Source organism: Canis aureus, chromosome X, assembly GCF_053574225.1.
Source record: "Canis aureus isolate CA01 chromosome X, VMU_Caureus_v.1.0, whole genome shotgun sequence".
NCBI lineage: Eukaryota > Metazoa > Chordata > Mammalia > Carnivora > Canidae > Canis > Canis aureus.
In genome coordinates, this window is record NC_135649.1 from 83625220 (window position 1) to 83649152 (window position 23933).

General features: G+C 52.0%; 1 protein-coding gene across 4 annotated transcripts; it reads right to left on the reverse strand.

Annotated features, from left to right (window-relative positions):
• Positions 1-934: 934 nt before the first annotated feature.
• UBA1 (ubiquitin like modifier activating enzyme 1) lies at positions 935-23609 on the reverse strand. Of its 4 annotated transcripts, XM_077888429.1 has the most exons (27): positions 19937-20148; positions 15639-15761; positions 15373-15489; positions 15179-15237; positions 14911-15079; positions 14682-14816; positions 13554-13660; positions 13206-13296; positions 12963-13095; positions 12339-12436; positions 12115-12261; positions 11799-11975; positions 11577-11681; positions 11402-11482; positions 10868-11023; positions 8823-8988; positions 8480-8676; positions 6592-6656; positions 6159-6354; positions 5345-5419; positions 5011-5200; positions 3339-3427; positions 2960-3052; positions 2639-2830; positions 1609-1710; positions 1398-1498; positions 935-1273 (listed from the first exon to the last, which is right to left on the reverse strand). In XM_077888429.1, exons 3-27 carry the CDS (start codon positions 15487-15489, stop codon positions 1138-1140), a joined length of 3177 nt encoding a protein of 1058 aa, XP_077744555.1. In that variant the 5' UTR covers positions 15639-15761; positions 19937-20148; the 3' UTR covers positions 935-1137. The 4 variants fall into 4 exon arrangements, with proteins under 4 accessions (XP_077744555.1, XP_077744556.1, XP_077744557.1 ...); XM_077888430.1 differs by lacking the exons at positions 15639-15761; positions 19937-20148 and adding an exon at positions 23455-23609; XM_077888431.1 differs by lacking the exons at positions 15639-15761; positions 19937-20148 and adding an exon at positions 22623-22948.
• Between the last annotated feature and the right edge of the window lie 324 nt (positions 23610-23933).

Here is a 23933-nt window from a genome sequence, read left to right on the forward strand (position 1 = left end):
TCCAGGATAGGTTATACTATTCCCAGTACCCAGGTTTGAATGAAGGAACGAGGGGTCTATTTCCAAGTGGGAGAAAAGTTGGGCTTCTGGCTGGCTGAGGGAGAGGTAGGATTGGCATCCTCAAACACCAGGTAGCCAGTCTGATTGGCGCTTTCAGCTGTCTGGAGTACTCAGTCAAGACCAAGGACGAGCGTGGGCAGCTCTACAGTCCTGGTAGAGCCTGTGGTGAGCCTGCTCTATCTAACCAACAACCCAGAGCCCACTCTCTTCTTAAAGGTAGGCAGCCTTGGGACAAGCAGACCAGGCACGAGGGGGAGCAGGGTGGAGTGGGAAAGGGGCTTTTCCTCTACAGATGTTCTCAGCCAAATATTTTCATAAAAACTTTAAAGTCTGAACAGTCATGATCTTCCTCAGTCCAACAGTTGTTTAGAGCCCCCTGTAGCTGGGAAGTTGACCTTGGGCACTTGGTCCTGGGAACCATGATTTTAAGACTTGTCTGGAGTCTCAGTGCTTTAAGCCACATGGGAAGGGATCTGCCCCCCAAGGACATAAGCCATGCTAACCAAGCCCTGGTCAACGGGTTGCAGTAACGTTCTTCTTCACGAAAGACAAGGTTAGAGAAGCTGCGGGGCTTGCTCAAACATGACTCTTCACTACCTCTCAAAATCAACATGGTGGGGAGTTGGGAGCTAGAGCTGGACAAGATGGAATTTGAACCCAGCTCCAATACAGTCACATGGACCCAGCTACCTCCACCCTATGCCTCCATCCAATTCTTCCCAAACACGGAGGGTGGGAGGAAGAAGCGGCAATTCCCATTTTCTTTGCCCAGGCAACTGGCTGCTGGGGTGGGGTTGAGCCCTCTGGGCTACCACCTGAACTGGACAGCTCTGGGAAGTCTCTTCCTTCCCTGGAACCAGCAGGGAATGCCACGTCTGGGTTAATAATTCTTTATTAGGATTCAGGTTCCAAATAAGGTAGAAAGCAGCGGCAAGAGGGGTGCAGGGAGGGAGATGAGGAGGGGACACCAGGCGTGGCTAGCTGGACCACTGCCAGAGGCTTGATGGGAGCCCTGGGCTGGGGGGTGGGGTGGGGTAGGAGCCAGGGCTGGGGCCAGCCTATGGGCGTGGACAGGGGTCAGCGGATGGTGTATCGTACATAGGGAACCTCGACGTCTTCGCCGCTCTCGTCGTTGCAGCACAGCTCAAGCACCAGCGCCCGCACATGGCGGCCCAGCTTTCGCTTCGACACACGGCTTACGATCTCTGTCATCCTGAGGGGTGGGGGGAACAGAGGGTCAGGGAGGCAAAAAGTGAGGGAGGGCTGGGTGGCAGGGAAAGAGGCAAAGGGCAGCCAACTGGGCTGGAACAGATGTGAGCAGAAGCCCCCCAACTCACGGCTGATCCAACCGTTCCTTGAGCTTGGCGGCTGGCATGAAGAAGGAGTAGAGCATGGACACACCCTGGGACAGCATGGTGATCTCCAATTTATGCTCTGTCTGGAGGAGGGGGAAGGGGGACAGCAGTGTCACGGGGGGTGGGCAGCCTAGTGAATCTCACCAGCACACTCTGCCTGTGGGTGGGGGTGAGAGTGAGAAAGGGGCCTCACCTTAAAGTAGTCAAGGAACTGTTTGAGTGTCATCTCCTCACCGTTAGGCTGCAGACCCTGGACCTCAAAGCGATCCCACAACGTCCACTCCTGGTTATAGTACTGTGGGGCAAGAAGTGGGCTGATGGGATAGGGGCCAGCACAGGGCCTAGCCCCGTCAGTCTTGTCCTCACCCCTGCTGCCCACCCCCACTCAGGCTAATGTGCTCAGACTGCAAGCCTCTTCCATCAAAAACGTGGCTTCTCTCACAACTTGAGCTAGCAACCGAAACCTTTCGGTGACCAATGACTGACAAGCCTAGGCACTGGGAGCCTGTTCTGGCCTAACCTCCTACCCCTCATCCCGCCCCCGCTCTACCAACTTACTCTTCCTCAAACACACCAAGCATCCTCCTACCTTGGGACCCGTGAAGAGAATGGTCCCTTTGGCCTGGGAATGTTCTCCTCCCAGGAGCCTGCATGGTCTGTCTCCCTCTGGAGGGAGGGAGCCCAAGTCTGGGCTTATAGGTCATCTTTTCAGCAGGGCCTTTCCTGACCATCCCACAATTGAAGGCCCCATCCCATCCCCCTGCCACCTGGTAGTCTCAAGTCCTCCTTGCCCTGCTGTTTCTTGGGAGGTTCTAAAATCATTTATCATGTTATAAAATCTGTTGCACAAATACAATCCTACTACCTACAAGAGTATCTGGCACACAGGTGCTCAGCAAACATTTGAAGTTAATGAATAAAGTGAGTAAAGGTACTTGCCATAAGCACCCAGTAAATGTTGATTGCTATTATTATGTTATTAATAACCTCTTAGGGTACAATTAAAATATTCCATCTTTTTTGAGGGCTTCTACAGGCAGATTCACATCAGTGCTTAGCGCAAAACAGGGCAAGGAAATAAATGAATAAGGTGTGCACAAAAGGAGTAGGTGCATGCTGACAGAAACCCTCACCTGGTGATAGGCTATGCAAGCAAACTAAAGCCAGCTCCACAGAAGAAACCCCCTGCTCACAAACCTACCTGCCCTGATACAGGCCCTTACCTGGTGACGGGGTGCAGCAAGGGGTTCAGAGAAGCCAAAGAAGGGCAGGGCCAAGTTGAGGAAACCATTCTTGTAAGAGTCAAGCTGTCGGTGCCCATGCACCACTTTATACAACTCCAAACACACCAGGCCAACCACAGCTGCTGTGGTTGTGGCAATGGCTGGGATGATCTTCCCTGCAATCAGCTTGCTCTGTGAGGCAGGAAGATCAAGAAACACGGTAGTTAAGGTGGAAGCGGCTCAGAGCCTACATTGAATGAATGGAATGTAGAGAACTCAAGCCAGGGGTGAGGGGGGGAATCAGGTCCAGACTCCCCTCACCTTATGCCGGTCCGCAGGGGGAATGTCATAGTTCTCTGCCCGGAGGTTGGAAGCAGCCACAATGAAATCCATATGGAAATTGCTGTCATCATCCTTTTATGAATGAGGGAGGGAGAAGGGGAAGGGTGGGGAGAGGATGAGAGAGGATCAGTGTCAGAGGAGGAAGAGGATTCCTGGCCTCTGCAGACAGGTATCCTCCACTGCAATTACCTGCCAGGCTCTCAGATCACAAAGGCATGGCTGGGAACATCTATACATTCAGGGCCATATAGCAGGCCCAAGATCCAATTCCCATAAGGGCCTGGGGCTGCCATCAGATTCCCAAAGGTCAGTTCTGTCTAGCCCATCCCCCTGCCTGCCCAGGGCTCCCACCCAGCACCTTCTCAAAGTCGATGGGATACATCTTGAATCCAGGGAGCTTTTCTGGACTGGGCAGTGTGGCCTTGAGCTCCTCTAGACGGCTGTCATCTGCAGGAAGAAAGGGACACCATCAGCCCCTTTAGATCCAGGCCAGTGTCTGAGGTGGAAACGGGGGCCCTGGGGCGGGGGGATCAGGAAGGGCAAAACATGTTCACGTAGAGAAGACCTGAAAAGGAACCTATCCTGGGAGAGAAAGGAGGTCCAGAGGGAGAGGCAGAGCAGGACAAGAGAGCACAAACCTGAAGGAGACAGAAAGGGGGTTGGGTATATCAAAAGAGAGCTCTCCAGAGACACTAAGGAAGACATCAGGATGAAGTGGACATGGATAAATCCTAATGGGAGAGCTGCAGATCTTAGGGAGAATGTTATATAAAAAGAGATGAGGAGACACGGAGAATATGAGTGAGGGGGAAGGAAACAGGGGATGAAAAAAATATACAGACAGGATACTGGGGGGAACACGCAGACATGGAGATAGAGGAAAGATATGGCGTGGGAGAAAGAAGATCAAAAAGGGGAGAATGGGGACATGAGACATGTAGGTGTTCTACATTTCATACACGCTTTACATGTATCATTTATATACATTTTACATATATGTTACATACGTTATATAAATCTCGTGTACAGCTACACAGCTTCATGCACGTATGCACATGTCTATGAGGAGAAAAGTGGAGAAAATACAGGAGTGAAGTGAAGGGAGATGTGGAAGGAAAGATGGGAAGAAACATACAGAGAGGAACATGAAAGGGTAGAGATTTGGGAAGGGAGATGGAGAGACGATAGGGGAGACAGCAGGAGAAGCGAGAAGATCCATGGAGAGGAAGATGGGGGGCATAAAAGGTAAATGCAGGGGGATCCCCACAGCTGCGAGTGCAGTATCTAGTCTATGGATAAGAAAAGGTATGGAAGAGAAGATAAATAAATCTACAGGGCCGGGGGTGGGGGGGGGAGGGAGGGCAGGGCGGCAGCAACGAACGAAGGCCCCGAGCCAAGGTCAGCCCACCCGCCCTGTGTTGTATCAATAAAATTTTACTGGAAAACAGCCACACATATTCATTTACACGTTGTTCATGGCTGCTTTTGTGCTTCAATCATGACAGGTGATTAGCTGCATACAATCTATAACCCGCAAAGCCTGAGAGTTACTATTTGGCCTCTTACCTGATATGCAGCATGAGCTAGAGGAAAGAGATGGAGAGATGGGGAGTTGCAGGGAGATGGTGGAGGGAGATGGGGAGGGAGTGCTGAGGAAAGATATGGAGGAAGATATTAGGGTGAAGACACACACAGAGGAACTCGGGGGCCAGATGTCAAGGGAGAGAGACCACTGGTGGCGATCATACCCCCCGGAGAAACATAAAACAGAAACAGAAGTTGTGCTTTCCAAGGCAAATACAAACAGAAGGCCAGGGAGTAGGGAGAAGGAAGAAGTGAGAGAGACAACTTGCCCCAACTGACCACCTTCTTCACACTTCAGAAGGAGAGAGGCTCAAAGGAAGGTGTGGGGAAGCCTCAGGCCTGGGGTGGCAAGAGCTGAGCCAGAGGTGGAGAACTGGTGGGGAGCCTGGCCCGGGCAGGGGACAAGTGAAGTGGTGACTCCTGGCCGTCTGGCCAAACACCCTCACCAACTGAGGCATTGGCGCTCTGCAGTTCCTGGTCAGAGACGTGGATCTTGACACCAGACTTGGGGGTAAACTCGGGGACCTGCACAGACCGTAGGAGTGTGGCCACAGCAGCTCGGTCCTGAGAGCCTGTCAGCCCATAGGTCTGGGCAAACAAGTTGGCGGCAGCCATCACGTAGTCCAGATGCAGGGGCTGGGAGAAGGCAGGGCCCAGAAGGGTAATAAGCACATCGGCTCTTGCCTGAAGAGTAGGCCTCCTTCCCTCCCTCCTGCCCTCCCTTCCTTCCCCCTTCCAACCCTCCACCAGACCTAAGAGACTCACAGGGAAGAGACTTACATTGTTGACATCAAAGGTGAGCGGGTGTGGACAGCGTTTGGGCCCAGACCAGAATGGAGCTCCTGAGCTCGTGAGCTAAAGGAGTAAAGAGATTTTTGAGGGGCAGGACCTGAGAGCAGAGGCCTCTCTAACAAGCCTAACTCCTCGCCTTGGCCCCAGATGTGCCCTCACTACCCCCGGCTGGGCACACACAGGGCGGTGGAGTCAGTCATGAAAGACCTCACCTGTAGGGTCCTATAGATGGAAGTTCTGATGCCAGGCTTAATCAGGGACCTCACTGAGCACACAACTGCCAAATTCCTGGGCACTTTGTTTTGTGCAAGATACACAGCCATCTCACAAACTCTTACCGACTACCACGCACCAGACCGACTTACTATTAGTTAAGTACCAATAAATTCTGACAAAAACCCCCATGAGGAAAATTACTGTTAGGTCTCCTGCACACATGACAAGACTGAGGTGCCGAGGAAGTTATGTGATTTTGCCCAAGTGCAAATGCTGCTGGGATTTGAACCCATACTGATTCCTACTCTCTTGACTACAAAATTTCTCCCCCATAATCTATACAGCCTGGGAGTCGAGTAGGGCTCAGAGTCTGCCACTGGCAAAGGAAATAGAAATGCAAGTTTCTTGCTCGAAGGCAAGGTGATGGGAAAAACAGGTCAGACTTAATCATTCTACTGAGATTCCCCATGCCCTAGGGGTACCTGCCACAGTTGGCTTGACAGAAAGAGCATGTGGAGAGCCTAGAGCAGGTCCCTATTTCAGGGAAAATGCATTGTACCAAATGGACCTGGCAAGTGGGCATTACCTGGTCGGGAGGGAAGTTATGCAGCAGCTGCCGGATGTTGTTAGAGTACTGGGTGTGCCAGTGGTGGCAGGCCCAGGTCACACAGTCAGCCCAGGTCTGTGGCCGCTGCAGCACCAGGCTGCGCTGCACAGCCTCCAGCACCTCCAGGGGTTGGGTGCCCGCCAGCCGCAGGGTCCGCTCCACAAACTTGGGGTCTCTATCAGGAATTGGAGGGGTCAAAGGGGCAGGATTACACAGCAGCCCCAGGAGTGGGCTCCAGGGCAACCCCACTTTCTCCAGGGAAAGCTAATCCTGACCCCCAGTGGTATGAGGCCCGAGCCTTCACTGATTCATTTGCAAAGTGTGCCTGGTGCTGGGTGTTACTGGCAAGAAAAATAGACGGGATGCCTTGGCTAGCAGGCGGGGTGGGCTGAAGGGGCGTTTGGTTACTTACGTGAGGTACTGGTTGACGTTTTCTGCTGGCTGCTTGAAGAGGCCTTCAAACTCATCCCGAGCCCACTGCAAGACAGAGCAGATGGACTGCATGGAGTGACAGCTGACAACTGGCTATTTGCCATTACAAAGACTGTCCGTAAATAAACCCAGTTAGAAGAACACCGCTGCTCTGAGCAAAGAGAAACCTTCCGCCCCTGCTCCCCCATCTTCCCCACACCCCCAGTGCCTCAATTTAAAAACAAATGAACTTGATTTGGGCCACGGAATAAAATTATTAAGGATTTGTGTACCTCACTAGAGACCCATTATGTCTCGATTAAAAAAAAACAACAAAAACCAAACTTTTAGCTATGTATATTTTACCAGTTTTAAAAAAGAAAAAAACCATCAGACCCAAATCAAAAATGATTGCCATACAGGCCCTGGGGCTGAGCAGTAAACCAGACAGACACTCTGTAAATTCCTAAGGAATTCCTGTACTCTGAAAATTCCTAAAGACAGTAAATGCATTCACTGGTGGAAGGGCTGGGAGGAGAGTACATCTAGGTTCAAACCCCAGCTCTCCTACCTAGTATCTAGTTTTGGGACTTTAGAAACACACAGCAACACTTACCTTTGCATTCTCCTTCCTAAAACAGATATCGTTACCAGTAATACCTATCATGAGGTGTGCTTGCAAAGAAATGAGCAAGGATGTATCCACTCAAAAATTCGCTTAAACAGCACCAAATACAAGTAAATGCCAAGTGCTTCGCAACCATGAGACTGACAATGCTGTCAGCCCCGTTTCACAGAAGAGTCAGGCACGATGAGGTAGAATCCAAAGTCACACACGGCTCAGTGAGACCATGGAGGGCCCACAAATATGAACGTGCATACTCTGGAACTACAGGCAGAAAGGAAGGTGGCCGAGGAAGCCAGTTTTGCCCTGTTTGGATCTCGCCAACACCCCCCTTGCTCCTAACTGAACACTCTGAATGGTTTGTTCTCGAAGACTACAGTCACTCTGATAGCACAATCGTTATCCTCAGGTCACCCTTAGGTTCTCCTTCGTGGCCCTGGTATACCAGTTACATAGGTGCGTTCACTTTATCAAGACTCAGCCTGGTGAGAGGTGCACAGGATCATCCTGAGAAACTAGCTGTTGAAGCCATTCTGAGCATCACCTGGTGACACGTGAAGAAGAACTAAAACATTAAAGACCTAAATAACTGCAGGAGGTAATCACCAGTAATTTTGTTCAGCGTGCAAGCAGGATTTGGGTTAGATAGCAGTGGTCCTCACCTGGGAGCGATTTTGCCCCCTGGAGGAGTGGGGGGATATCTGACAATGTCTGGAGACCTTGTGAGTAGCCGCAACCGCACCCTCCTGCAGCCAGGGATGCCGCTAAGCACTAGACAGTGCAGAAGCCACCCACCCACCCATCCACCCTGCACTGGCAAGGAAATACCTGGCCCCCAATGTCAACAATTCCGAGGTCGAAGAGACCCTGTTAGGCAGAACATACTTCCCTCACAGATGCCTGTTAGAATGTTAAGGAGTTAAGTGTTGTGATACCTATGAGACACTTCAGCACAAAGAAGGAAAGATATGGCAATCTAAGAAGAAAATGTGTCAAAACATTAACTATTACATCTAGGTGACGAACGCTGAGTGTTCACCATACCGCTCTTTGTCTTTCTGTGTTGAAAACTTTTCAAAATGAAAGATGAATGAAATCGCTCTAGAAACCCAGGCTGTTGGGATGGGAAGCGAGGGAGGAAAGTTTGGAGAGAAAGCACATCTTGAGCTTTGGCTGGTGACACCGGAGGAGGAGGGGGCCTAGTTGCCATGAAGGTGCCTGCTCCCTCCCCTCCCTGCCCCTTCCCCCCAAAAAAGCTGATCACCTGCAGAGTGTGCTCGATGGCGTTGGGGAAGTTCTTCAGGGTGCAGATGGGGATGGACTTCTCAGGCGGATCCTGGCTAGAGCTGTAGGACTCTGTCAGAAAGGGGATCACCACCTGCACGTTGCCCTTGGTACCCAGTGTGCCAGACTCCAGTAGCGGCTTGCGGTAGTACACACAACGGCGGTCCATGTACATGCCTAAGGAGGATAGGGTGTGTGTGTGTGTGGGGGGGCACATGTGTCAGGACAGGAATGTCAACAGAGGATGGAAAGACAGGCATCCCTGATGGCACACATGCACACCACCTCCCCCCGCCCACCTCCTCACCCGCCTCCAAACTCACGGGCATCCACGTTGTCAAGGGCATTGGCCACACCATCCAGGTTTTGGAAGAAATCATCATCATAGATGCGTTCTGTGTCAGGGCCCACACGGTTCTGGTGGCTTGTCACCCGGATGTGCGGATTCATCTGGCGCACAGCTGCAGCGGCTGTGTCAGACTTTAACTTCTAAGGGGGATAAGGGTGGGACAGGGAAACACAGAACTCAGTTATTCATGCATTCACCCAACAAACCTCTACAGGGCCATCCTCCTAAAAATGGGTTTACTTAATGCCTGGGAAAAACCAGGCTCTGAGTTCAGAAGGCTCCCTGATTTAGCAGGAGATAGTCTGTGACAGTACCACATGGCTAGGGCTGTGACAGTAGTGGCAGGGGCTCAGTGGAAAGCGAAGCAATGAACAAATGTAGACGAGAAGCAAGAGGCCACCATCTGTTTCTATGACTACCCCACACCTATTGTTCTTTCCGGTAATAGCACCCAGGCCTGGGGTCCATCCTCTCAAACAAAACAGGATCTTTCCAAAGCCTAGGTCAGTCACATCCCTCCTCTGCTCAAAACCCTCCTCTGGCTTCCCCCTCCACAGAGGAGAAAATGAGTTAGCCCCTACTTCCTCTAGCTCATCTCCTACATCCCACCCCGCCAACAGGATCCTGGCCTAGGGTGCTCTGAACCCAGAAAAGGGGTCTCTACTCCCTTCTACCCTCCAGGTGTGCAGGACTGAGCCCTTTCCTAACCATTATAATCGAAACTGCCAACCTGTCTTCCAGACAGGCCCAACTTCCCTTAGCTTGCTTTTGTTGTTTCCTTTGCACAGCACTCATCAACATTAACTACTAATTTATTATACTGTATTGCTTGCTTATGGTCTGTCCTCCCTCCTTAGAACCTGTGTTTCCTTGCTGTATCCCAAGTGCCGAAAGCGGTGCCTAGGCCAATGACTACCGATGACATCACTGAATGGAAAGGAGAACATCTTTTAAAAAAAAAAAAAAAAAAAGGGCAGCCCGGGTGGCTCAGCAGTTTAGTGAGTTTAGTGCCATCTTCGGCCCAGGGCCTGATCCTGGAGACCTGGGATAGAGTCCCAAGTCAGGTTCCCTGCATGGAGCCTGCTTCTCCCTCTGCCTGTGTCTCTGCCTCTCTCTGTGTCTCTCATGAATAAACAAAATCTTTAAAAAAAAAAAAAAGAAAAAAGAAAGGGGAACAGATCCCAGGCAGGCAAACAGGGCACTGTCCCCCATAGAAGGCTTCCCAGCTCGAGCCCCTGAATGACCTAGACTCCATCTGGCAGAGAAGAGTGACCCTAATACAAACGTTCTCCTAGGGAAGGCCTACTGGCAAGATCAACCCTAGGTCGGCATCTGGGAACCTGGATTTCCAGAGGGTTCTCACCAGGCCTTACCTTCTAAGGGCAGCTCACTGTACCTAGACTGCTTATGCAAAGTGTGGTTTCTATTGAACTCCTGCCTTCCTTCTGGGAGGCTGGAATTTGGGTATGTGCCCAGTGGAGGGTGCCTACGTGACCAGCCCATAGTACAAACCCTGAGTACTGAGTCTCTAACGAGCTTCCCTGGTTGGCAACATTTCACACGTGTTGTCACAACTTGCTACTGGGGGAGTTAAGTGTGTCCTGTGCGACTCCACTGGGAGAGGAGTCTCGGAAGCTTGTGTCTGGTCTCCCCCAGATGCCTTTTCCCTTTGATTTTGCTCTGCATCATTTTGCTAGAAGAAATCATAACTGTGAATAGGGCTATAAGATGAGTCCTGTGAGTCCTAGTCAATCATCAGACTTGGGGGTGGTCTGGGGGACCCCCCAACACACTGGCCCAACCAGCACTGATAACAGGTCAAAAAGAAAAAGATGAAAAAATGGTAGATTCAACGCAAGGATGCTCAAGAAATGTTTGCTAAAGGAGTGTCGCAGAGAAACTGAAAGAGCTGAAGGAAAAAGATGGAGAGGCCTCCCTCCTTTCCAGAAAGAATGGAAACAAAAGACAGGAGGAAAGGGAGAGGATAAAATCCCACTCCCTTCTCCTCATTCCACTCACCGTGACGTCCCATGGCCGGAAAAGAAACTGCCGGTTCAGATTTGACTTCTCAATAGTGTCCATGTCTGTGACAACAATTTCTCCACCCTCCCCACAGCCCAGCCCAATCATGGCGAAGTTCTTGAGCAGCTCACAGCCAATGGCACCTGCACCCACCTAGAAGGTAGCGAAGAAGACAGATAGAGCCTGGTTGGGGTAACACAGGGGAATGTGACAGTATGCATCACTCCACACTCCCCACCCCCTACCCATGACAGAAGACAACAGGAGAGGTGGAGTGGGGCTTGTGCCACATCCTCAAGTCCCAGGGCTATCAGAAATAACCCAGAGCCATCTGAGGGAAGGCAGCGCCAGAGGAGGAAACAGAAGGACAAACAAGGCTTTCTCTTGAGATAAAAAAAATGAGTGGCAAAAGGCACGCAACAGAGTTACAAGAACCAAAAGACCCTCCCTTGGGACGCAGGAGACTCCAGAAGAGGGGGCCAGAGGCCCAGGGAGATGAAGGCAGTGGGTGTCTAAGGGGGTCACACTCACTAGGAAGTACTTCTGTTTGCCCAACTTCTCTTGCAGGTCTGAGCCAAACACGGCCACCTGCCCATCATAACGGTTCTGGCGCTGAGGAATGCGAAGGGAGGAGGGTCAGAGTGTGGGAGGAGCCTCGCCAGAAATGCCCCCAATGACATCTTCCCCATGGGCCCCACTCCCATACCGGGTGGCACTTGTCTTCTGTGAGGGCCTCTTTGTCCTCAGGGAGACACTCCAGGGCATCAAAGTACAGCCACTGCATGATGGGCATAAACTTCCCAGAGCAGGCCTGCGGGGTGGGGAGGAGGAAGCGGTCAGTGGTTAATTGAGGCAGATGGACAGTAAGTGATGGAATCAGGGACAGGCCTGGGCCACTGTTGGCCCTGCCCTTCCCCACTGTGCTGACCTTCATGACCTCCTGGGCAGCCAGGCCCCCAATGAAAGCGTTTATAGGGGCCAGATCACCAGCAGCCACATAGGCCAGCTTTCGGATGAGGTCCTCATCCAGGCTGTCCTGCTGCACTGCTCGCAGGGCTCGAGCATTCATGGCCCGTGCCAAGGCCACCAGCTCTGTTGCATCTTCCTGGTGGGGCAGGAAAGACCAAGAAGACCTCAGTCAGGCCACTGTGGGAAGAGGGATTGGGGGGGGATGCAAAAGGAAGGGAGAGCAGACAGGTAGAGGCATAGGTCACCGGGCCTGGCTGGCCCACCCACTCACCCACCTCATTGCGGGGCCGAGGGGGCCGGCCATGCTGAGCACAGAACTGGTGTAAGGCCTGGAATCCAAGGTGCAGCTGGGCAGGGCGGGAGTACTTGGCAAAGTCTGTCATCACAAAGTCAGGCTCTGCCAGTGAGGCCAGCAAGGATTTCTGTGGGGGATGGGACATCAGAGCCTAGAAATGCCCAGGACCAACCCCTCCCCACCCCCACTACCCACCACACTCACAAAGCTGATCTTCTTAGGTACTTTGACCTGACTGACAATGCCTCCACGGATATAATCGGAGAAGTTGGAGGTGTCACAGATGCTAAAGGTGTAAGGACCTAGGTAGAGGAGGAAACTGTCAAGCTACCGGCCCTCCCCTAAAACCCACAATACCCCCAAGATAAGGCAAACTCCATCCCTGACCCAACTCAGTCATCAGGAGCCAACTCTCCACCCCAGGTCCTGCTGGGACATCAGAAACCATGTCCCCTCTGCCCAAGACACAGGCTTGCAACCCCCTTGGGCCCTTGGACCCAAGTCTATACTAGAAAACATTCTCTGCCCCTGTCTACATCAGCTTAGACAGGAAGTGGATCGTCTCTGATCTGCTCTGTTTAAACACCAAAGACCTTCCCCCCCGCTTAGCGCAGACGCCAAGGACCTATTCTCCTAGGAATAGCTCAAACACCAGACAGTACCTCTACCCCATGCCCACCAGCTCTGGTTGGACCCAGGGGACTCTGTCCTGGTTCATCTCAGACACCCAGCATGTGTCTTTCACCCCTCGCTCAGAGCCCAGGGACATACCTCCTACCACCCCTGATTCCTCCTACCACCCCTGATTCCTCCATGGCCTTAGCTCACCCAAGACTTTGATCTCCATGGGCTGACTTCCATTGAGTTCAACCATGCCCTGTACTTCTGAAAAGGAGACATAGTCGCCACTCTCAAACCCATGTCGGGCCTCATCCAGGCAGGTGACCACACCGGGGCTATCCTGATTAAAGGAGGAGTGAACCTCAGAGGCAGACTCAGGGTACCAGGAGCAGACAGAAGGCCTGCTGCTGCCCATTGGCATTCTAGGACCCCTGAGGCTCATCTCCTTACCTTAGTGACCATAGAAACCATAGCACTGAGTGGCTGCTCCCCATTGGAATCTGTGAGGATCATTTCCTCTCCAAAGTCACAGAAGAGCTGCCTGTAAAGGGAGGCAACAGGGCTGAAGCCCCAGAGTCCCATGCTCATGGGGACCGGACATATCCCTTGAGATAGAACAAATACTTGCTGAGCAAATTCAGTCCATCACTGCTGGGAATCACACAGCACTCATGTCACGTGGGGAGGGGTGGACACACAGAATCTGAAACCCGGGTGGCCAAGGGGCAAGGCAATGAGAGCTTAGGGGTCTTGGCACAGGCCTGGCAAGGGTCGGGGGATGAGGATAGGGGCACTCACCCAAACAGGCCCCGTGTGTCTGCCACCACCAGCTTGATACCACGGCTGTGACAGAACTCACCGACCCGCAGCTGGTCCTCCAGGGGGGTGTTGGTGAGGACCACCACCTGTGGAGAGGTGGAGGCTCAGGACAAGGGCCCAGCACTGGGGCAAGAGGGAGAGAATAATGCAGGAAGGCCGGAACCAGGGGAGACTCAGAAGAGTCCTTAAAGCTTTCACAGAATTATCTACTATGGTTCCGTGGATACTGTCTCCCAAAGCATCTACTACGGATCACATTCGGCCAGGGTGAAACCCAGCAAAAAGAAATGCGAATCCCTACACCAGGGCGGGCAAGGTAGCAGACAAGGTAATGAGGCAGCCAGGAGGGGAGAGTGTAGAGAGGAGCTGACTCATTTACGCATCAACACCCACTGCTGCCCGCCTACAGGCCTGCCTTGCCCTGGGAGACACAGAAGTAAACCTCCCTTCACAGCCAAAGTCTGAGCTCACTCCTACCACACCCATTTGCTTCCAATTCTCCAGACAATGCCTGCTGAACCAGGTACCTTGGGACTTTTCTTTCTACCCGAATGCTCACCCTTGCCCACCAGGGTGAGCTCCTACAACTACTTCAGGTTCAGCAGCAGGGTCCGGCCACTGGGATGCCCCAGGGCACAAACTCAGCTCCCATAGCTCCTCTTTCGGGCTCAGAGTTTTTATTTAACAAATAACCAGATGGCCCTTATCATGCACCAGCTGCTATTCTAAGCACTTAGCCCTCACAGAAACTCTACAAAGTAGGTACTACTACCGGTCCCAAGTCCACAAACAAGAAAAAGAAAACAAAGCAGAAGAGATCAAGTGACCTGCCTGAGATCATACTAATAGAACTGGAGACCCACTCAAGGGCAGTCTGGCTCTGGCCTGTGCTCATAATCACTACGCTCTATGGCCTGCCCATTCACACCCCTGCCCTCCGAAAAAGCAGGTCCAGGGTCTAAAACCCACCTGCATCTCCAGTGTGAAACCTGGCACACAGGCTGGCCCATTTAATAGAGAACAAATGATCAAAGGAAAAGTGGGTTTGGAGAAAACTGGGCAGGAGGCTGGGTGGTGTGCAACCCCCCACTGCGCCCACCAAGGTACCTGAAAGCCACTAAGGAAGTCCTCGACCAGAGGCCCAGTGTAGGCACTGACAGGCACATAGCTGTTGAGCTCAGCGAGGCGGGGCTGTGAGACCTCAGCCCGATTTTTACCGATGTCCTCCTCCCGCAGGTAGAACTGCAAAGGGGAACCAGGGAAGAAGGGAGTGGCAGTCGAGTCTGGGGGTGGGGGACCAGCACCTCAGCAAGGGAGAAGGGCTAGCAAGAGGTACCTGGGAGGAGAGGTCAGCCCACTGGGCAGTGCCCTGGTCATGTAGGGTGACAGCCTTGACCCCGCCAAGGATGATGTTCTTGGCAATCTCCACGCCCAGGCCCCTCAGGCCTGACACCAGTACACTCGATGTCTGGAGCCTCTTCATTGCCTCATGGCCCAACACATACCTGAGGGGTTGGGGGGTGTTCCAGGTCAAGGTCTCGTCCTCCAGACCCAATCCTCCCAGTGCCCCTCCCAGTGCTTAGCCCAATTGAGGCCCCACTTACAGCTGCCGAGAGTAAAGGCCCTCATCTATGTCTGCTTCGCTGCCGTTCTTCGCCATTCCCTAGAGACAGAGGAGAAGAACAGGTTTGGGTAGAAACAGAGGAGGGCGTGGACAGATGTACGGTGATACCGAAGGCTCTCCCACCCACCACTCTCACTACCCTAACCTGCCAGGGTCCAGGAAGGAGACACTTACGTTGGTTGGCACCGAGGGCACTTCGGACAACACGGAGTGGGCAGGGGAACAGTTAGAACCCGGCTTTGGATCAGGCCCGGACACGCGACGTTTCTTGGACAGCGGCGAGCTGGACATCTGGAAGGGAAAAGGAGTATCAGAGGTGAGCCTAGGGCATGTAGGTGTTACAGTTGGTTAGTGGTGACTGTAGGGGAAGGGAAGACTTAAGGGCTGGTATCTCCATTTTACAGAAGAGGAGGCAGGTACAGAGAGGTGAGGTGACTTGCCCAGGGTCACACAGCTGTCAGAGCTAAGATCTGAACCCAGGTGGTCTGGCTTGCAATCCATGCTGCTGACCACTAGGCCATTCGCCTTTCTCCCCAGCCCAGCATGAGGGAGAGACTCCAGTCCTGCGGGGTGAGAGGAGTGACAAGAAGAATGTCCTTGTGGGAAAGTCAGAGGAGGGTGTCAGCTCAGGTCAGACCCTGCCACTCTTTGACAGACCTCATTCAAGCCCCTCAATTGCCTCACCTGTGCAAAGGGCTAACAGTGCCACTTACCTACCCCACGGAGTTGCCGAAGTGATGAAAGAGAGCCCAGACCACAGAGCCTGGCACAGAGCAGGCAGGCAACAAAAAGCAGCCGTTCTCCTCCCCCTTAACCCCCGTGACAGGGGTGCAGGAGGGAAATGTGGCTTAGACTTCCATCAGGGTAGCATGATGGCAGGAGACACCTTGCCGGAGACCCAGTACCCGGAGGGGCTTGGGGAAGAGGGTTTTCCAAAGCCCCCTCCCCCCACCCAGCTCTGGGAGGGGAAAGGCCCAAGCCAATAAAAAAGGTCATGGGAAGAAAAAATACACACTTTTGCCTGTGGAGTCCCTTAAACAGGTTAACAATAATGGCAGATGAATATTTATTAGGAATCCTCCCAGTGCCAGATGTCACGCTAAGCCTTGCTTCACTTTGTCCTTAAGGCATCTCCGTGAGATCTGGACTACCATCAATAACATCCCCCAACTCAGAGTTGAGGGAAAAAATTCACTTGGGGACATTTGGTGATTCGACCAAGGTTCCCATAAACACAGTGGCCAAGCAGAGCCCAAGACAGGATCTGCTGACCCTGAAGCCTAGGCTGCTGCCTGAGGTTATCACATTTCATCCCCTCGATGGTCCCGGCCCTGCAAGGCAGGGCTGAGCACCTTTGCCAGACAAATGAGAAAACCTGAGCTCGTGAGGTTGAGCTAACCTGCCAGGCATCACACACTGGGTCCCAGAGACAGAACAATGGAGTCTGCTGTGGGAGTGAGATCTGTGTATGACCAGATCCCCATGCCAGAGACAACAGGACCCTCAATCATTTCCCCTCGCCACCGATGCTCTCCCCACTGTAAGCCACCTACACTGAGACTTTCCTGACCCCCAAACACACCGAACACGCCCACGGTACCCAAGATTCCATCTTGGCACCTGTCACACTCTCACACTAACCAGGAGAACAGAAGCTCCCTATTATCTACCAAGAGCTTACTGCCCGTCAATCACAGGGTAAAGGGCTTTGTCTAATCCCAACAATGCCCACGAACGAGATAACCTCATGCCCACATCACAAGTAAGAAAACAAAGGCTCAGAGAGAGAACTCAATCACTTGCCCACAGTCATGCAGCTGGTGCGGGCCTGTTTGCCAAATGCCTCCCGGGAGAAGAGAGTCAGGACCAAGCTCAGGGCCCAGCCCATAGAGCTAAGGGATGAGGTGTGAGGAAGGAGGACCCAGAAGGCAGGAGGCTGGCTAGGACCCTGGAGCCAATCAACCTAATTACTGGGAATGCAAAGCACCAACCTAGACAAGAAAAAGTTGGTGAATTAGTATGGAGACAAAAGCAAATCATGATTTTTCCATTCACTGACTCTCTGACCTGGGGAAGGGATCTCATTTACTCAGAGCCCTACTTTCTCCAAAAGCAGGAACAAACAACTATCCTCAAGGGGCTGCTGGGAAGGGTAAAAAAAAAAAAAAAAAAAAAGCCTACTTCTGTGGTCAAAACTCAGCAACTTGAAGACCTAAGTAAGATCCTCCCTGGATACCTGCAGTGGCCTCTGTTACTCAGTTATCTCCTTGTCTTGTCACTGGTTTGCTCATCTGGGACATACCATCTCTCTTGCTTCCTAGATCAGAGATGATCCAGGTCCAGAGAGATCTTTAATATCTGCATTTTTTTACCTTAGGATTCCTGTTGCTGCCAGCAAGGGTCTAAGCAGGATTTGGGTGACTGTTGCAGAGATTTCAATTGCAGAGATTCGGAACAGCCCAGTCTCAAGGCAAGCAAGAGGATTCTGGGGCAGAAACCCCAGAAAGGAGCTAAAGATCCCCCATTTCTCCCTCAACATATGCTCAGGCCCCAGTAGGATGCACGTACTATCCATTGTTCAACAAAGCTGAACTGGGCTTAGTGAGTTTCAGAACTTGCCTGAGGTCTCCAAACTAGTGATTCTGAAGCCTGAACATTCTCTACCACCCAAATCAGAGAAGGTTTGAGGGAGGAGTCCTGGAGCAGGTTTGAGAGGGGGCGGGCACAGGGTCAGGTTATCAGGAATAGAGAAGTTAGGGAACAGGATGCTGGGGCCTGTCAAGCCTCCTGGGAGGGATTAACTGAGAAGTCCCTGGTAACATAAAAGAAAGAAGTCAGGAGATAGTTGTTTGAGCCCATGGAGGCTCAGAGGGAGACGGAAGAGGGGGTTAGAAGTCATGGGGGGAAGGCAGGACAGAGCCAGGCCAGGTCGTTAAGACACCTATCTGGCTCTTTGGAAAGAATCTTTTAGGGGAAGGCCAGGAAATTGCACTAGAGGCCCCCTGAGGCTGCAGGGAGGTAGGAGGGCAGTAGCTGAGCCCCATGGAAGCTACACAGGGGATGGGTGGGGGATTCTGGGGCCCAAGAAGGCCACAGGAAAATGCTAGGGCCTGCAGGGAGAGGTGCTCTCCATCAGGAGGATGCTAGGGCCCTAGTGGTCTCTGTAAACGGATGCTGTTGGCACAGAAAAACCTCTCACCAAAAATAACAGGGACACGTAGGAAGAGAAGAACCTATGACATCAATGTCAGAGTCGCAGAAGGCTATGAAGGCAAACGTGGAGTCCTAGGGTAGAGTTTGGGAAGGATTTCTAATGGAGCACAAAGGCCTTGTGATAGTATCTCTGACTGGTACATGCTAGGTACACCAGCTGCTTGACAGAGTGGAAGGGGAAGGCTGAGCCCAGACGGTTCTGGCCCTAAAAAGTTCGGTAAGCAGATACCAGCTAGGTCTCCAAGTAGGGTTGGGTTTCTCTGACCAATTCTGTGGAATCCTATGGAGGCTCTGAGAGTAGACGCTGAGAAGGGGATTGTCTACTCTGACTGAGGACAACTGGGCCTGTTGGGGGAAGGGACATCTACATCTGACAATGATGCTGAGATCCTACAAACCTAAAGCCCTCTAACTGATGCTGGGGACCTTGAAAGACTCCGAGGGCAGATTCTGGGGCCTTATGTGAGGTTAAGAGATCTGTGTGAGAAGCTGCAATCCTGGTTGGCTTTTGAAGGCAGAGGCTGAGTGAAGGGTGGGGTTTGAGGTGAGTTTGATAGAGAGAGCTAGAAGGCAACAGGGTCTGCAAGGGCAGCTGCTGGCAGACTGATTGGTGATGGGAGAATTATGTATCCAAACAGTTCTGCCCTGGTATCTGGTCCTCTGGGAGGCTCTGAGGGAGCATCCCAGGAGTTAGAGGAGTGTGTAATCAGGAAGATGCCAAGGCTCACAAGAGGTAGTCTCTGAAAAGAATACGGAGACCATGAAACAAGGCATTCCCTTAGAGTAAAAAGTCTGTAAAAGCAAATACTAAGAATTAAAGAAAATCTTAAAGGTAATTGCAAAGGAGAACCTCTGACTAGAAAGGCCAGACCCAGAGGGCTTTCTGATGGAAGATGCTAGGGCCAGGTTGGGGTTATAGATGTGAAGGAATCTCTGACACGGAAGCCAGGCCCAAATCGTCTTTCAAAGTCTAGTTTCCTTGGAAGTTCTGAGGGCAGAGAATGCCTGTGAGTTGAGGGAGCGGTCTGAAGGAATATACTAGAGAGGACTTACAGAAATGAAGGCCCTCCCCGGGGTCTAACCCCTCTTGGAAGTGAGCAAACACTGAGGAACTAGGAGGGCCTGAAAGAAGATTCTGGGGTAGGGCTTTAAGCATACATTGGTGGGGGGCTTCCAACAAAAATGCCAATCCCTTAAGTCTCTACAGGCGATTGAGGGGCGTTCTGACCTGCGATACAAGGTTCTGGATAGGGTTCCGGTCCCTGACTAGGGATACTAGGCCTGAGTCTCTAAACCCAGATCTCAGGGGGTCTGACCCCAAGGTCAGATTTCGGAGGTTAAGGGCTGGTCCAGGATGGGAAATGTCGACCCCGCCCCAAAATCTACCCCCCTCCACACGAATCCCTAGCATCCGAGTCACCACCGCCCATCCCGGCATCAGCCTGGCCCAGCACCGACCCAGGCTCCTCCAATGCTTCCCGAAACCCTTGCCCCGGCCAAGGCGCTGAGAAAGGCCGTTTGTTACCAATGCCGGTTCCCCGGGTCGCGCCGCCGCCAACTCCTCTAGGAGCCGAAGCCAAGCCCGGCCGCCACCCTCCTTCTCCTCCTCCTCCTCCTCCCCGCCGCCTGGGCCGCGTAGAATCGCCGCCGCCTGGGCCGCCTTCTCCTCCCCCGGCGGTAGTACTTGTGCTCGTCCCTGCCACCTCCTTCACCTCCGCCGCCGACACAAGATGGCGGCCGCTGAGCCCGGGGCCGGGACAAAACCTTGAGCCCCACCCCCCAGGAACCCGGATGCAAGAAGGCCGCGCCTATTCATGAATCATGTATATGGTCCCGGCCCATCTGTGACTCATTCGAAGAGGAAGAGCTCCACCTGGTGGCAAAGGTGGCAGTAACTATGAAAACAGGTAAAAAAAAAAAAACACCAAAAAACGCAGAGGCCACGCCACATGGAACGTGAATAATGAATATATTGTTGTATCCAGGCTGCCAAGGAAGCGAAGAAGGGACCTCAAGGCCACACTTCCTGATCATGAATTATGCACGAGGCCGGGTGGTAGGACTAACTCCCTGCAACCTGAAAGCCAATGTTAAAACATGGAAGCCACGCCCCATTGCTCATGAATAATTAATAACTTCACAGCAGCCCGGAAGCCAAGGAGATTAAGGCCACATCTTTTCATGAATAATGCATGAGGCCCGGTGGGCTGGAACAAAAGATACAGGTCCTCCTACTGCTGCATCTAATACCCTGTAAGCAGGGAAAAAGGGCTACCACAGGGAAAACACACTCCCTTGGCTCATAAATAATGAATAATGCTGCTGCTGCAGCGGCTCAACCTGGAAACTCAGAGAGGTCAAGAAAGGTCCCACCTAGTTACTTATGAATTATGTACGAGGCTGGATGGACAGAAACACTCAAGACAGCCCTAGCTACTGGAGATTATAGTACTCCAGCCAAGGCAACACAGCCACGCCTTCCTATTCATGAATAATGAAAACCGATACTGCAGAGCCACAGGGGAAACCCAGGGGAAGTGTAGATGCCTTCTCCCCACCCCTGACTAACTGCACAGGAACCAGGGCTGTCTTGGTCCAACGGAATCCAGACTCACTAATATGACTTTGGCAGGTGCTTCAGTTTCCAAAACTGTAAAATGGGGCTGGAAATAGAACCCATTTACCTCATAAAGGCAAAATGTGCTATTATGAAAATCAGAGAATATGGATTAGGGAGTGAGCTGGCAATGCTGACACAGGGCGCTGTTTAATTAAAGTATTATATAATAACATAAAAGAACTATGTAAATATATATTTATATTAATATAAAACTGGTTACGGGTGAGAGTATACTCAGCCACCAGAGAAACCCCCAACTGGGAGCATTATTTAAAAAACAATGTCTTAACCAGACAATGAAATATCATTCAGCATTAAAAAGAAAAAGAGGGATGCCTGGGTGGCTCAGTGGTTTAGTGCCTGCCTTTGGCCCAGGGTGTGATCCTGGAGTCCCGGGATCGAGTCCCACATCAGGTTCCCTGTGTGGAGCCTGTTTCTCCCTCTGCCTCTCTCTCTCTCTCTCATGAATAAATAAATAAAGTCTTTAAAAAAAGAAAAGAAAAAGAAAACAATGCCTTGAGTCAACCAACCACAGAAGGACAATGGAAAACAGAATGCTAAAGCCTCCAATGTCTACTGAATAGGTAAGATGGATAGAGGACCAGGTCACGAGAGATACAACTATATACCAAAGCCTCAGGTACACAATAAACACCCAATACACTTCTCTCAAATAATAATAGATCATATTTAACAGATCACGTATTATGGTGATGTGTTCTTCCCATGCATTGTGCCACTGTTCTCAGGAATGCAGAGCAGGAAATTGGTTCCTTCCTGGCCTTCAGGTCTTAGCTCAAAGGCGACCTCCTTAGAGAGTTCTTGAACCCTCACAAAAATCATTTCCACCCACCTACAACTGGCTGTGTGACCAGGGGCTAGACATTTTGCTTTTCTGGGCCACCGTTTCTCCAGTCATAAAATGAGAACAATAGTAACCTACCTTGTGTGATGGGAGTTTAAGTGAGTAAATAGGCAGAAAAGGCTTTGAACAGTGCCATGCACAAGTGCTATATGACTAACATCAGTAGTAGTATATGCAATTAAAGTGGTGGTGGAGGGTACATTACGGTATTTGATTAAGACTACAGACTCTGGAACTAGATTGACTGATGGGGTTTGAATCCTGGCCTAGCCACTCACTGACTAAGTAAGTTTAGGCAAATTACTTAGCCTCCCAGTGTCCCAGTTTCCTCATCTATAAAATGGGGTAATAATAACCTATCTCCTAGGATTGTTGTGGGGATTAAATGGGCTAATAAAGTGTGAAATGAGTGTAAACTCATCTGATCATTATTGTGCCCATACACATTTTCAGGCTCACAGAAAGATCTGCCAAAGATCACAGGGCTTGGCAAGGATCGATGGGATTTGAATCTAGAGCCTTTGTGGATAATCTGGAATTACTGGGCCATAAGGAATGAACAATGTAGGAGGCCTCGTCCCTTTGGTTGACTTAAGGCTTAAATCTTGGAACCTGTAAGGGAAAGCTAACAGCGGGTCATGCAGGTGAAACTGCAAAAGCTACGCCCCTCATGAATTATGCACAATGCCCCTACAAAAGCCACAGAAAACTCGGGGCGCTACTCACCTTTACGATTAATCAATGAGTTCTAGTTTGCCCGGGAGACTGCAGAATGCCCGTTCAGCACATCCCTCCAGCACGCTGATCCGCCCCCTCGTGAATAATTCACAAGCCGATACTTCCAGCGGACCAGGTGTGAAAGCGGCAAAAATGGGCTTCCTTAGCAATCCCACCTCCTCATGAATAATGAAAAAAGCCGCGACCAACGGAGGCCCGGTAGCACGCCGTCCCCTCGGGAAGAGCCCAGCACACTGGGTTCCAGCGTCCCTTCAACAGCCTGGGCTGGGGGGGGGTCCCTCTCCCTAAAAACGTGTGGGCCCCGACGTGTCCGGTCGCCTCGCCGCGAGTACCTAAGCGCGGGGGGACCTCATCATAAAACTAGAGGTCACAAAGGCCACAGATACATCCACAATGCCACGTCGGTCCCGAACGTTTCCTCTGTCATAGGACCTTGCTTGAAACAAGCTCTCCCCAAATTCCGCCTGGACTTCGGGAACCTCAAACTTCGCTTCTCCCTTTGGAGAGCACCTCCATATCCTGCCTCATGGACAGAGAACTCATACACGGACCTTAAGGGTCTCCTCAAACATCCCCCTAACGCCTGCCTCCGAGGGGTATATAAATCCTGCCTCCCTCCCAGTGATACTCCTTAAAACAGACTCAAAATACTATCCTGGGGTCCCCAAATGCCACTTCCTAAGGGACCACTCGAACACAACCACCCCTAAACGCCACCCCGGGCCCAGAGCCTCCAAATGTGCCCATCAGGGGATCCCCCAAATTGAGTCCCCTCCCCCAAATGCTGTCTAGGGTTTGGGGGCACCGTGCTCCAGCTCACCCCCTGCGCCGGGCGGAAGCCTCGCCTTCCTGCTGGAGATGAGCCGAAGCCACGGGGCAACGGAAGAGCAAACCACCTCCGTCGTACAAGAGCCAGAGTTTGCGCGGAGCTCGGAAGCGCGGGGCCTTGAAGGGCCCCCAGTTTGGGACGTACCACAGATGCTTAGCTAGAGGGGCGCCCGCCTCTGCTCCCGTGCTGTCGGCGCCCGTGTCAGACCCAGACACCCCTACGGGCTGTGGTACGTCCCTATCGCGCGAGGCATGCTGGGGGTGGTAGTCCTGTCTGGCCCGTGCCTGGTGCACGTGGTGGGCTACAGCGCCCAGAGTATGGGAGAATGTAAACCCTGACTGTGGAATTCCCGGAGCTGCGCTCTGGGGGATTGAAAAAGGATGTGGAACATGGGGTACCTCCAGATGTAAAGGCACACCCATCCTACGGATGGGAAGACTGAGGCTCAGGTAGCCAAGGAGTTCATTCAC